The sequence below is a fragment of the Perca flavescens genome, chromosome 21, assembly GCF_004354835.1.
Source record: "Perca flavescens isolate YP-PL-M2 chromosome 21, PFLA_1.0, whole genome shotgun sequence".
NCBI lineage: Eukaryota > Metazoa > Chordata > Actinopteri > Perciformes > Percidae > Perca > Perca flavescens.
This window is the reverse complement of record NC_041351.1, coordinates 21927003-21941139: the sequence shown is the minus strand read 5'-3', so window position 1 is coordinate 21941139 and position 14137 is coordinate 21927003. Positions and strand designations below refer to the sequence as shown.

At 43.1% G+C, this 14137-nt stretch overlaps 2 protein-coding genes across 2 annotated transcripts in view; one reads left to right on the top strand and one right to left on the bottom strand.

Moving 5' to 3' along the window:
* The window catches only part of lmf1 (lipase maturation factor 1), a 28960-nt gene extending 28377 nt beyond the window's left edge, over positions 1-583 (bottom strand). The window contains exon 1 of the mRNA XM_028567359.1: positions 438-583. The gene's annotated coding sequence lies outside the window, so the exon portion shown is untranslated. The remainder of the gene's footprint in view (positions 1-437) is intronic.
* Positions 448-4114, top strand: sox8a (SRY-box transcription factor 8a). Its single transcript, XM_028567360.1, has 3 exons — positions 448-857; positions 2138-2385; positions 3207-4114. Exons 1-3 carry the CDS (start codon positions 448-450, stop codon positions 3974-3976), a joined length of 1428 nt encoding a protein of 475 aa, XP_028423161.1. The 3' UTR covers positions 3977-4114.
* Positions 4115-14137: the final 10023 nt, after the last annotated feature.

The window sequence follows — 14137 nt, the reverse complement described above, 5'->3', positions numbered from 1 at the left end:
AGGATCTAACCTGGAGGACTATTGCGTTAAATAGCCTACTATCCGAACCATCATCAAATTGTGTTTCAAGTTCTAAATCTAATGTCGACTATCAATCTGCCTCCTCCTGCAGCAGAAACTGTGCTTGTAAAACTTCGCAAAAGCCAATAGGACACGAGGGGAGGAGAGATGCAAGTCGCTACTAAAGAGAGTTAAAGTTCTTTAAAAAAGAAAAAGAAAATAAAGGCTCGTCAAACTTTGCCTGGCTGTGGCGGAGGACGCAGCAAGGACTGATTCAAGGCAAGAACCTTTTTTTTCTCCTGATTTTACTCGGATTTTACTTGATTTCGGGGTGAAAACAGTCTTCCTACACAGCCGTGCGCATTTACGCACTTGGAGAGTTTACCCTGTGACGGGAATCGGGCCAAATAGCACTTATTATTTTTAGTTTTTTTTACCCGCCACGAAATGACAGAAGAGAACAAGTCCCTGGCAGACACTCCGCGCAGTCCAGCAGGCAGCGACAGCTCCGTGTCCCAGGATGGATCGGGCTCGGAGTCCCCGGCCTCTCCAGCTCGGTCAGAGGCGCAGGAGGCAGCGCGCCCGCCCGGGATGACGCACCAACCGGAGAGCGGCGCGGAGGAGGACCGCTTCCCCGCCTGCATCCGCGACGCGGTGTCGCAAGTGCTGAAAGGCTACGACTGGTCGCTGGTGCCTATGCCCTCGCACGGGGAGAGAGGGCTGAAGAGCAAGCCTCGCGTGAAGCGGCCGATGAACGCGTTCATGGTGTGGGCGCAGGCGGCGCGGAGGAAGCTGGCTGACCAGTATCCTTATCTGCACAACGCGGAGCTCAGCAAGACGCTGGGCAAACTGTGGCGGTGGGTACTGAAGGCTATACTCTCAACTTGATCCAATGAGCGGTTAGTGCTGTGGGCAACTAAGTCTAAAGACCACCACAGTGAGTGATCCCAAGCCCAAATCCTGGTTTCTCCACTTAAAAAATAAAAAAGTAACAACTATTCTGATAAAGATAAGATAAGACACGCCTTTATGGTCTCCTATAGGAGAAATTCATCTTGTTGGGCATTCGATAGAACGAATTGGCGACACATCGCGCATGAACGCACAATAAACATACAGTTAACCTACATAGAAACATAGTCATACATTATCTTATCCAATGCTTCAATGAACATCTAATACACCTCACACAATACCTCCTACCTTTCCTCACAATCACAGAAGAACTGAAGAGAACCCACAACACGTCCTCCCCCTCCTATTATATATTGCCCTAGTATATACACTAGTACCCTATCAGGCATTGCACATCCTATAACCATAATACACAAATATTATTTAGTAGCATTAGTCACACATACATCACTGCAGCCAATAAACCCACTGTAAAATGACAGCAACAAGCAATACAACTAAATATTAATAAACTCATAAAGCATTCAAATGATAACTATTAATTAGCTACAATGTTGCATAAATTCAAGTAAAAAGATTGAAGGGAAAGTGCTTGCAAAAAGTCATACATACCTAGAAGGCATACAGAGGAGAGTGTTGATTGTGTTTTTTTCCTGCATGTGCAATACAAAAAAACACTGATAATGTCACTTAAGTAGCCTAAATGTGAGTTTTATTAGCCACATTAAAGTATCAAACGTAATAGTACTCATATTGAAAATAGACCCTGTGTATAGCCTGTTATTATTATATTGGATTAGTATTACTTATGCATTATTGCGTTAGTAGCATTTTGCTGCCGTCAAGGTGGGACTCCTAACTACTTTATACGCTATTGGATAGTTTAATCTCGAACTGCTGCATCATACTTTTGTGATCATGTATCTTGTGTGCAAAGTCTTAATCTGTAAAGTAACAATACTTGTCAGATTGTGAAGTAAAAAGTACAATATTTCCTTTTTGAATTGTATTGGAGTAGATTTGTACAAGTGCACAAAATGTCCCTCGGTGAAGTAATAAGAATGTTTCTAATTTGTCATTTCCTGTCCTGTGTTTTTTAGAGAATTCTTTCTAACTCTCACGTTTTTCCCAGTGCTGAACACAGAACATAATGAACACATGTTGCTATAGTGTTTAAAAGGGACCTTTGATTAACCCAATGATGGATTCCTCTCTTCCCCAGACTTCTCTCTGAAACAGAGAAGCTTCCCTTTGTTGCCGAGGCCGAGAGGTTGAGGATGCAGCACAAGAAAGACTACCCGGACTACAAGTACCAGCCTCGGAGGCGCAAGAACCCCAAACCGGGACAGGGGGACTGCAGAACCGGACTGGTTCAGCAGCAACAGCAGGGCTTGTATAAGACAGAACCAGGGGTGGCCAGACTGGCTGGAACAGGGGAAACGCACCATCATTATGATCCAGACAGGACAGGTGAGAACTCATCTTAATACACTTTTTTTATCAGGGCATCTGTTGCAACTTACCTTTTTTACCTTTGTTGCTCAAAGCATGGACATAGGGATGTAACGATGCATTGTGAATCGGTTAAAAATCTATAGAAATGTGTAAAGATTACAACCGGTTGAGATGAAAAATGAATTCTAATGTTTAATTTGTGTTTCATTTTTGTTATTTAAGATGAAATACAATGTCAGTTGCACTTTTGATATTAGGACACATCTGTTGTTTTGCACAGTTAAATAAATAAAGGAACATTTTTCAGTCTGCAGCTCATTAACCTCTGTGTTGTCTTCAACCATGGAAAAATTGACCCGGTCTGTTTTATTAAGCATGAAGTATAAATTATCACCTAATTCTGTGCTACATCTTCTTAGCCAACTTCATTCCAACTTATCACCGCTAGTTTTACACTTTCTTTTGGGTTTTATGGTCAATAAAACTAATTCATGTTACATTCTGCCTACATTTTTTGTTAATAACCCAGAAATTATGAATTATTTTAGCTGCTAGTTAAGATCAGAGGAACGTATGTTGATGCATAATTACAGCCCATTTTGTGTACGGAACTATATCCATGTTATTTTTGGGCAATTTGGTTGAAAGAAACCCATATTTTTTGATATAGACACTTTGAAAAGGGGCCAGATTTGATCCAAGGACAACACAAGGGTTAAAAAAAAACAACAACGGCGCATCGTAAACTTAAAGTTGCAAATCATATTGAAATCGTGAGATGAGTGCATCGTCACATCCATTATTGATTATAGTGCTTCCTTGGCTTTGGTTTCCAGGTCAGTCTCATGGACCTCCAACACCTCCCACCACCCCTAACACCGACCTCCACGTGGGGAACAAACGCGACAGTAGCAGCAGCAGCAGCACCGGCCCCGTTCCTAGGCAGAACATCGACTTCAGCAACGTGGACATCTCAGAGCTCAGCACCGAAGTCATCGGCACCATCGATGGCTTCGACGTCCACGAGTTGGACCAGTACCTCCCTCCCAACAGCCACGCCTCCGCTCTTCTAACCCCGCCAGATAGCAGCCACGGACATAACAACAACCCTTCTGGGTCCTTCATTCTGCCCAGCATCCACTCCCACTCCCACTCCCACACCTGGACACCCAAAAGTGGGATTTCCACTGGAACGCCAACTTCCTCTTGCAGTCGTGATGCGCATGGGCTCCACGAGGACACCAGCCAAAAACCTCAGATTAAAACGGAGCAGATGAGCCCAGGTCACTACAGCAGCTCCTCCTCCTCCTCCTCCACTCCTCCACCGCCACAACCGGAGTACACCTCCCTCGGTTCGGGCGTCTGCCCTTCCTCCACTTCCTCCCCATCCTCCACCAACCAGTCTGACTACACTGACCTCCAAAGCTCCAGTTTCTTCAGCGCCTTCCCAGGGTACCCTGCCGGGCTGTATCAGTACCCGTGCTTTCACTCGTCTCGCAGGCCTTATGCCTCGCCTCTTATCAACAGCCTGGCCTTGGCACCACCTCCACACAGTCCGCCCTCTGGCTGGGAGCAGCATCTCTACACAACTCTCTCCAGGCCTTGAAGAGGCAGAAATCCTCACAAAAAATGTGTATATGGACGCAAACTTTAATGACTACTCCGACTGGGACAGAAAAGTGGCCTGCTTTAATGACTTATAAGATAATGTTTGGAGATTTGATGACTTGAAGTGCTCATATTATGCTTTTTGGCTTTTTCCCCTTTCCTTTATTGTGTCATATATCTTTTTTGTGCATGTTTACAAAGTGAAAAAGCCCAAAGTCCACCCCAAAGGGACTTACCAATCTCCAACAGAAAACACTGTTCACCAACTGCTCCAAACAGCTCTATTGTAGTCCAGCCTTTACTTCAGAGACAAACTTGGGTCACTTTTTAACACACATAATAGCGTGGCACGCCCTCATACTGACTGGCTAGTAGTCCTTACCTAGCTACTGCGCATGTGCGACTCCCAACAAAGATGGAACAGAAGTGAGATGTCTCACTCTGTAGCTAAAACAGAGAGCTCAAGACCCAGGGTGAAAAGAGGAGCTGCAGCAATGTGCAGTACAACAAAAATTAAACCATGTAAACCTGTCCTGGTACAACCTAGTTACATTTGTTTCTTTTTTGTTGTTGTTGCATTTTTAGGCCTTTATTTCTGAAAGGGCAGCTTTAGACATGAAAGGGTAGAGAGAGAGAGAGAAGGGGAAGGACATGCAGCAAAGGGCCGCAGGTTGGAACCGAACCTGCGACCGCCGCCTTGAGGACTGAGCTACTGTATATGGGCGCTCGCTCTACCAGGTGAGCCACCCAGGCACCCACAGAAATTCACAAGATTGACTGGGATTCAGTGTTTTGACGGTTTTCTGGGTGAAAAGGACGGAGGCATGGCATTTTAACCTGCGTTGGGCACTAAAACGTTCCATTCAAACTCCACACTAATGTGATTTTGGTATGTGAGTAGCACCTACACTATTTAAGACAGGGAGTTTCAGGTTTAATAGCAGTTTTTCCACTTATACTGGCTGAGTCAAATAGTTGCTTTACTCTCAACCTTTACATTGATGGGATCCAAAGTCAACTGTGTTACATTTTGATTAAATCTGAAGGTTATTCCCTTTCTTCCTTTTATAGTGCATAATGTATATGAAGGTTCTACATAATTCTGTTAAAAAAAAAGATTTTTGCCAGCAAAAAGGTGTTATCCTTTCACCCATAGGGACTGAGAGATTGCGCCTCTGTCTAACTTCTAATTAATGTAGGGTACGTGTGTAGACTGATTGTTTCCCAGCAGCCTGATGAAAAAGATTGTGTCTGTTAACTTGTTCAGATCCACCTCAATTTGTTTAATTTTCACTTATTTGCTATACTAAAATGGAAAAGCTTATATAACAGAAGTTCTGCAAGGCCAAAATGCATGTATGAGGCTTCATTTGAAAGTGAACATCTTCCAGTTTCTGGATATGTGCTGTTTTAGCATGTAGGTAAAACACAACCTACGCTACATCAGTTCCCCCCGTTTCTTTTTTGGTCCTCGCCTAAAATAAGTCATAGGACATGCTTTATCCTGTGTTTGTTTGAATATGGACCTTGATTAAAAAAAGCGTATTTGCCATACGAAATGACACCATGAGAGCGGTGAGAGCGAACCATAAATTGCAGCTGGACGGCTAACGAGCCCAAACTCACTCCGTTAAGCTCCGTTAAGCCGAGGGGAGCTGCAGATGCGGGTGATAATTCTCTTTAGGTTCATCACTACAAGAGAGACCCTCTTACACATTATTTGATACATTGTTATGATAAAAAAATATCAATTATAGCCACTTTAAGCTCACTAATTAAAAGGTTATAGCTTATTTGTTTAATCCATAAAAAAAAAAACCAAACTGTGCCAGGGTATTTCTTGGCCGGATGTAGCGACTTCCTGGAGTCTTGTTATAACCCTATGTATGAACCTACATCTAAGTCCTCTAAAGGGGGAAATGGAGCTCATCGTGTACAACCCCTTTGAGCACTTTGACATCTTGCAAATGTTGTCTCGTCTGTATCTAGGAGAAACGCCATCAAAATGCCACATAATGGAATCCGTCACGTGTGGGGATGCAGGCTTGGACCCAAAAATGCAGAGAAAAGAATAGGCTGTGGAAAGTTTGAGGATTTAAAGCTTTAGTGTGTAACTTTTTGATATTAATGGACGTCCGTCACATTCAAGCCGTTGCAAAATGAGTTGCTACAAAGCTAATTAAGACTATCTATCAAGCACGCAGATAATGGACCCACGAGGCAAGACTCGAGGTGTAAAATACAATAGTTTATTTTGAATATAAATAAACTCAGCAACAGTGTCCAAGAAACGACAGGCAAGGGTAAATCTAGGAGACCCAAAAGCAAACAGGTGTAGGGGAAACCGCTCACATAAGGCTTGTATGATGTGGACGCGCCGACAGTTTTGTTGTCATTTCTTATAATTCCTAAGGGGTCAGACAGAAACTACGCACTATAGCGTTAATAAACTAAAGGGGATACAACAAAGGGAGTCCTGAAGCAAGCAGGCAGGAAGAAATGATTAAAGTAAGGCAGGCAAAAGGAGTTTCAAAAAACACTGAGAAAACTAAAGACAGGAAAAAGGGCATCAAAAACACAAGGAACACAGAGACGAAGGGGGCTACAAATACACATCACATCACATTGTGATCTCACAACAGACAAAGAAAGCACAGAGACTAATACCCTGTTTACACGTGCATGGTTATTTTGAAAAATGGAGACATTTCCCTTCGTGTGTGCCCTTCGTTTACACACAAACGGAGAATTCGCCTCTGAAAACGATTCCTTCTAAAAACTCCGGCCAGAGTGGAGATTTTGGAAAACTTTGTTTGCGCATTTGCATGTAAACCGAGACAAACGGAGGTTTAGGCAGCAGAGGAAGTGAGGAAGAGAAGAGAGAGGAAGTGATTTGTTGCTGTTGTTGCCATTTTCGGGATTCTGATTGGCCAACGTGGGCTTGAGCTTCTTGTTACGCTGCCACCTACAGGTTTGGCATGCTCTTGACGGCATTGACGGCATACATACACGGGTACGTGTAAACGAACGCTTTTCGGAGAGGTTGAAATGTCCGTTTATGTAAATAGCCGGCCGTGTGTAAACGTAGCATAAACACACAGGGTAACGAGGGTAAAACGAGGGACAGGTAACATGAGGGCTGAAGAACAGGAGGAACACATCAGGGCAGACGCATCACAGAGGCGGGAAAAACACAAGGCAGGAAGTAAAGCAAGACACGACACAGAGAGAAACAGACACTACAAAGTAAAACAGGAAACTGAAGCAGAAAACATACACACATGGTTATACACAGAGAATACAAAAACACAAGGAAATGGGGGATAGATTAACACCTTACACAACAACTGAAAACCACAACCATGACAGGGTGATGTTTAACCATCCCAGTTATTTCGCAATACAGTTCTGTAGCCAGACCCTCTTTCAGCGCGCTTTGGAGGAGAGTCTGGCAAAGCGAGACTACATCAGGTGCAACTAGGGCTGAAAGATGAATCGTTTTCAAATCGAAATCGCAATTTGAGCATGAAGACCGCGATTGATCGAATGTGAAATATTTAGTTGAATGCTTGGTGTAACGTTTGTTTTAACAATTTTTATTTCTCTTTTCATTATTTACTGTTGTTTTCATAAGATACATGCTGTAATAATGTTGCATAGCCCAGATTGTTTTAAGGGATGTCCTCTTTTCAGTGGAATTTTTCATGTATTAGTTATTACTTTATTTAACATGATCGTAGAAGGTGCAATATGCATCTTAAAAAAAAACGAATCCTAATCTCAATATCTGGCAGAAAAATCGCAATTGGATTTTATATTTCTCCCAAATCGTTCAGCCCTAGGTGCAACTGTAGAATAATCCGAAAACTGTAGCTCACAACACCGACAGGCCGCTAAAAGGAAGGAATGTAAGGGTCAGAGTCCCAGCACTCAGCAGACACAATGGATTCATATCTGGTCTCCTCGCTCCTACTGCGGGCCTGTTCCGCCCTCCTGCTGCATTTCCAGTTGGTTTCCAATCCAACAGCTGCTCCTGCTGGGTTTCCTGTGAGGAGATTAGCTGATTTCACAGTCCCGGCTCTGGCTGGAGTGTCGGGCTGCACGGCCTGATGGACAGGACAGCTGGGTTGGGTTTTTGTTCATGCACGGTAACAAGAAATGCTCCGTTGACTTATGGCACAGAAAAAAAGACAAAAAACTAATAGGCCTAAATGGAGTGTTTGTTGCCATTTTTATTGCCCTGTCTTTTGACCATTTGATCCACCTTATTCATTTCCATATCATTTTTTTTTGTAAAAGCCACTGGATAGAGGCTAAGGAGCCGCAGGTGGCAGACCCCTGATCTAAAGCGTCTAAATGAGTTATAAAGTCCTACACTCTGTGGTGATTTTCTAAACTCACAAGAACGTGTGACGTTCAAACATAGAAATAACCAAAACAGACTTACTCATGCAATATTCAGGCTAGTCTATATCCACGACGTTCCACTTCCGGAATGGCTCTCGTTCTGCCGAAAATTCCGCCGGATGGCACTCTTTTCGGATGTCCCGTTACCTTCCTCTTTCTTTGTGTTGGCGTTCTAAACTCCGGTGGATTTCTGAGGACTATGCTTAACTGCTCCTCAGATCTCTGCAGGGTAAATCCAGACAGCTAGCTAGACTATCTGTCCAACCTGAGTTTTCTGTTGCACGGCTAAAACGACCTTTGAACGTACACACGTTCCACCAAAACAAGTTCCATCCTGAGGCTATTTTGCAGTGACGATTGTGATTGGTTTAAAGAAATGCCAATGAACCAGAGCACGTTTTTTCTCCCATCCCGGAATGCTGAGTGGACTAGCCAGACCCTCCTCCGCAGCGCCGTGGAGGAAGGTCAGGCCCTGCGAGACTATACTCAGGCCAAACTACTGTGCATTGAAGCAGCAGCTTTACTATTAATAAACGTCTGCTACACGTGCCAGCACCTTCACCGAGCGTATTATCTTTAGGACCGACACGGTGGCTGCTGAGCCGACTTTCCACATGCTTTTAAACGCTTCCTGCGTGGGTCCGACCCGCCTGCTGCAGCTCAGTGGCCCGCTTGTCTGAACATTTACCCGTGACAACCGGGCTGCCAACGACAACAAGACGGCCAGACAGAAGGAACATTGATTTACCCTTGAGGCCCCAGAGCCAGTGGGTGTTATGTGGAAGTTTGTGTAAGAGTGGCGAGATCATCAGGTGACATTAACACCACCAGACCGGTTCACACTCTGTCCCACTGTGAGTGTACAACCCCTACACATGGGAATCTCCTTTAAGTGACTGATGAGCGCCATCTACTGTCATATATAACAAGTGAACAGTATTCGCTCCTCTGGAAAATACTGCACCTTTCTGCAATGAGTGTTGCAGTTTTGCCTTGTGCCCTGTATGGAAAACACCTACATTTATTATGTATCATTTATCCAAGTTTGTTTTTATTCCTTGTGTTGTCTTCCCATCGAACATGCAACCTTTTTGTTTTTCTGGGTCGAAAATTGAAATTCAAACTTTTTTTCTTTTTGACGTTTTTGTCACTTTTTTACGAGTGTTTTGTCACTTTTTCTGATGATTTTTTTCTGCGACATTTTTGTCACTTTTTTCAATATTCTTTTATCGGTTATTTTTCAAATGCTATCAAATTAAATAAAACACCCAAATTCAATGAAAGTAGTGAACTGATCATTTATTTTACTTACTGGGCTTACTTACTTACTTAACTTACTTTACTTGTACGTTATGTTTCGGCTGATCAATTTGGATTAAGGAACCCAAATTTCTGATATAGAAACTTTTTGAAAATGGGCCAAATTTGACTCGAGGACAACAGGAGGGTTAAATGATGTTTAACATGTGAAATATATTTGCTGTTTTTCTAAGAGTTTAATAAAAAGATAAATCTCACTCCCATGTCACAAGTCCGGGCAGAGAATCAAAGCTCAAGATATAACTTGATATAAAATGTTAAAAAAATAAATAAAAATGTTATGGTTTTTAAGACTTTTGTGAAAAGCTAGGCAATCTTTTTCCTTATGCTTCCAGTCTTTATGCAAAGCTAAGCTTTTCCTGGCTCAAACCTAGAGTGCACCGACTTCACACACCAAAGTCTGTTTACGGGCCTCGGAGAGTACTGCTGCACGTGTGAAAAACATTTGCAAAAATCCTTTTTGTGGCTTCAGAGAGATGCTGTGGAACAGCATCAGTTTTAGCTGAAGACTAGGAAAAGAGCCTGGGGGACAGGGGAGGGGGTGAAATGAGAAAGAAGTGAGGTTCCCAGACAAGCTTCTCATCTCTGCTTGCTGGCTTGCAACTCAAGGCTACATTAGCCACTCCAAAGCTGCATCTCATGGCCCTTATTTGATAACTCGGCTGAACCGGAAGTTGTTCCGTCCCTCCTCAGTAGTGAAGGCTGTCTCAAAGCTCTTATTTCTGCCCAGAGGACCAAGGAGGGATTATGGAGGAGCTATAGCCGCGGATACGCGAGAGCAGCAAGCCGTGCAGCTGAAGGAGTTGCTAACTCCGCCCCAACAGCTGACAAATTCATGTTACGCTTCAGAGGAAAGGACGTCTCATCCCTCTAAAACACATCTGCTCGTTTCCTCTCTCCTCCCAGTTATTTCCTCCCGTCTCTCCCGTGCCTCCTCTGTGGGAGGGACTAAGACGCGAGGAAGGGAGGCAAGTGGAGGAGTCGACGAGGCAATTTAAATTCTATGGGATGCACCTGTAGAATGGCACACCTGATTCTCTGTCTGCGGTTGAGTTGCATTGTGGGTAATGCAGATGCCAGGTTTTGACGGCAGGGTTTCTGCAGGTTTCAACAAGTCAAATTGAAGACTTTTTAAGACCTGTGTGAATGAAATTTACAACAACCTAAACATAACATAAAAGTACACCGAAATGCAGAGTCGCAAAAGTACTTTCAAAGCAAATAAAATTATTAAAATGTAATAAAAGCGACAGAGTGATAATGATCAGTACATAAACAGCAAATTATAATTGGACACGCGAAAGAAGAAAGAAAGAAAGAACTACAAAACCAATGAGCATTAGAGGCAGCGTTACATGGACGTAGGAAAATGAAGACCTGTTTGAAATTGTTTAAGGCCTAGAACACAATACTTCAGCAAACCCTGGACAGGGAAGAAGAATGTGTGGAATAAGACCAGGGCAGGCGATAATCCTGGTCCTGCAGCATCGATTAGTATACTTTTTTTTATTGTCCATTGTGAGTCTGACAGTGTCATGGGAGCACAATCAGTTTAGTAGTCTTTTATTATTATTATTATCTAATCTCTTGCAAGAAAGTCTTCCCCTATTCCTTTAATTTGTCACCTGTCTGCATCGCTGTCCAGTTAAAAAAAGAAATCCCTTTTGAAGTAACAGAAGAGCTCCATCTGCTGGATCAATGGACGTAACTGCACTTTTTATTATAGCATTGCCTTTACAGTGCTTGTGCAGAAAAACAATGGGAAGTTCTCAGGGGCTTTAAAGCGTGATTCTGATTAATTTCAACTTGGGCGTTGAACCAAAATCATTTCGGAGCTCTGGGAATGGCGTCACCGCAACGTCAAAGTCTGACCAGGCAAGAGACTAGACAAAGCTAACCTGGGGTGTTTGTTCCAAATAACCTTAATTTAGGAGACATAACCTGCTCATTTTCAGGTTCATACTTGTAATTTGGGTTTCTACTAGAACATGTTTACACTCTTTAATGTAAAAAATAAATAAATAAAAATACAGTTTTTCTCATACCGTCTGTCTGATTATACCTGTATTCACCCTCAGTCTGAAACGCTCCGTTTTAGCTCCTGTCGCTTTAAAACCCCATCCTAAAAAAGCCCAATCTGCTTTGATTGGCTTACGAGAAAAATATGGCGCCCCTTTGCAAATGTAGTTATCAAGACGTCGGACACAAGTAACTCAGATAGGGGGGCGCTACATTTTGATCTAGGCAGCCCACAAAAAACTGATTGGGTTGTCTTACTTCAGTTTGTGGATTTGTAGGGACTCCAGATACTGAAAGGGTGTGTTTTTCATATTGTCCCCTTTAACCAATTAGAATCGGGACAAAAGTATGAAAATTCCACCCAAATTATAATGTAAAACCTACCTAAAGTTGAAAAGTATCATATTTGTACTAGGGATGCACCAAATACAGATTTTTTTTCAGTTTGGCCGAATACCGAATCCACTGGTTAAGATTCAGCTGAACCAAAAACCGAAAACCGAATCCTACTCCCATCCTCAGTCCATTAAGACAGTAAACTCATTAATGAAGTAAACAATGTCCACAGCAGTGGTGTAGGTCTAGCAAAGCTGGTAATGGTTGTCTGGTTAACATACGTTTTTGGCTGCTGTCTGTAGATTCCTTCATCCACAACTCGTATTCTTTTGGATGTTTCATACGCAAATGTTTTAACAGCGGTGATAATGTGTATTGTTTGTTTGTGCGACCGCGAATTGGACAAATCGGCATTGCAGATTAAACATGTAGCTCGACTTGAATGGCCTTCTTTTGACCATAAGTACTACCAAACAACACTTTTTTCTGCTCACAAGTTCCATTTTCACTTTCTCCAGCCTACTGCATTGAACGGTCCACCTACATAAAAACCTTCCCGTAATCGACGGCGGCATCATTACGTCGACCAGCGTAGGGTTCAGTGGAAAAAAAACAGAAACCGAACCCCGTCAAAAAGCCCAATATTTGACCGGACTCCAAAGCCGAATCCTGGATTCGGTGCATCCCTAATTTGTACAGCATGTAGTCCCAAAGAAGACACCGATATGCAAACATATCTCAAACACTGAGGACAACCCAAACACTGCCACTTGATTTCAGGTTCATCTGTATTCACGTTAAGATTTTTTTTTTCTTCATAATGAAACAAACGATCACTGTGATTTAAGGATCAACCCAACAATGTGTCTTTAAAACAAGATGCAAAAAGGTCAAATAAAACAGTTGTAGAGTAGAAGTGTTGTATAAATTACAATTCTGTCACATTACAATCCTTTAAAGCAGCAATAACGCGTCTACGATGACTCCGTATGTTCAACAGTACAAATAAAGACGAGAACAGCTGTCAGATTGAGGTCGCAAAAGAACCCTGTCTGGATACGGATCAGCCACCTCAAGCTACGGTAACAGCTACGGTGATCACTGAGAGTTTGTGCGCGTGTGTGCGTTTTTAATGCATATTTGTTGTTAACAGCACTTTGTAGGTTCAGGTTCCTCAGTGCCAGAGGCTCAACCTCACAGCGTCCTCAACGAAAACATCACGACTCCACACGCACACGCATGCGCGCACACACACACACACACACACACACACACACACACACAGTAAGCCACTGTCATCAAAACTGTACATTCAATAAATTAACAATGCATTGTCTTTGTTAAGCAACCAGTGAAATGACTCTAGATTACATAATTACATTAGATTACAGGTAGAATGAACCATTCACAAGACGGAATCTGAGAAAATGGTTGGGTAACCCTTTACTTGAAGGTAGCTACATAAACGTGACATGACACTGTCATGAACAGCGGTTTAACCTTAACCTAACCACAACCATAACTTGTCATGACAAAGACCGAATGACGTGGCCGGGTTGGTTCACTGGGTAGAGCAGGCGCACATACTGCATACTGAGAGGCTTATGCTTCGACGCAGAGGTCCAGGGTTCGAGTCCGACCTGTGACGATTTCCTGCATGTCTTCCCCCCCCTTTCTCACCTAACTGTTCTATCGATTAAAGGCGGAAAAGCCCCCCCCAAAACCCCAAATATGTCATGAACGTTTATGACTTGTTTATAATGTTTATGACACGTTCATGACAGTGTCATATCACTTTTATGTAGATACCTTCGAGTAAAGTGTAACCAAAGGTTGTTGCAGGGAAAAGGGTCCACATGGCTGAGGAAAGGTAGGATGATTATGTATAGCACAAAAGTTGGTAGGCGCAATCGTGATGACATCATCTACCCCTTTGGCTTCTGATCACTGACGTTTCACCCCATGGCGGGCCTTCAGTCCTGTTAAGAGTTTGATGTTTCTACACGTAGATAGGCTCAAGTCCCTCTTTCTCTTCATCTTTTCTCACCCCCACCCCCACCCCCCCACCCCCACCTCC

Excerpts from the sequence above, each read along its gene's own strand:
- sox8a (XM_028567360.1), top strand. The coding sequence starts at position 448 with ATGACAGAAGAGAACAAGTCCCTGGCAGACACTCCGCGCAGTCCAGCA. Across the intron at positions 858-2,137 it reads ACGCTGGGCAAACTGTGGCG|ACTTCTCTCTGAAACAGAGA; the intron begins GTGGGTACTGAA and ends TCTCTTCCCCAG. Across the intron at positions 2,386-3,206 it reads TTATGATCCAGACAGGACAG|GTCAGTCTCATGGACCTCCA; the intron begins GTGAGAACTCAT and ends TTTGGTTTCCAG.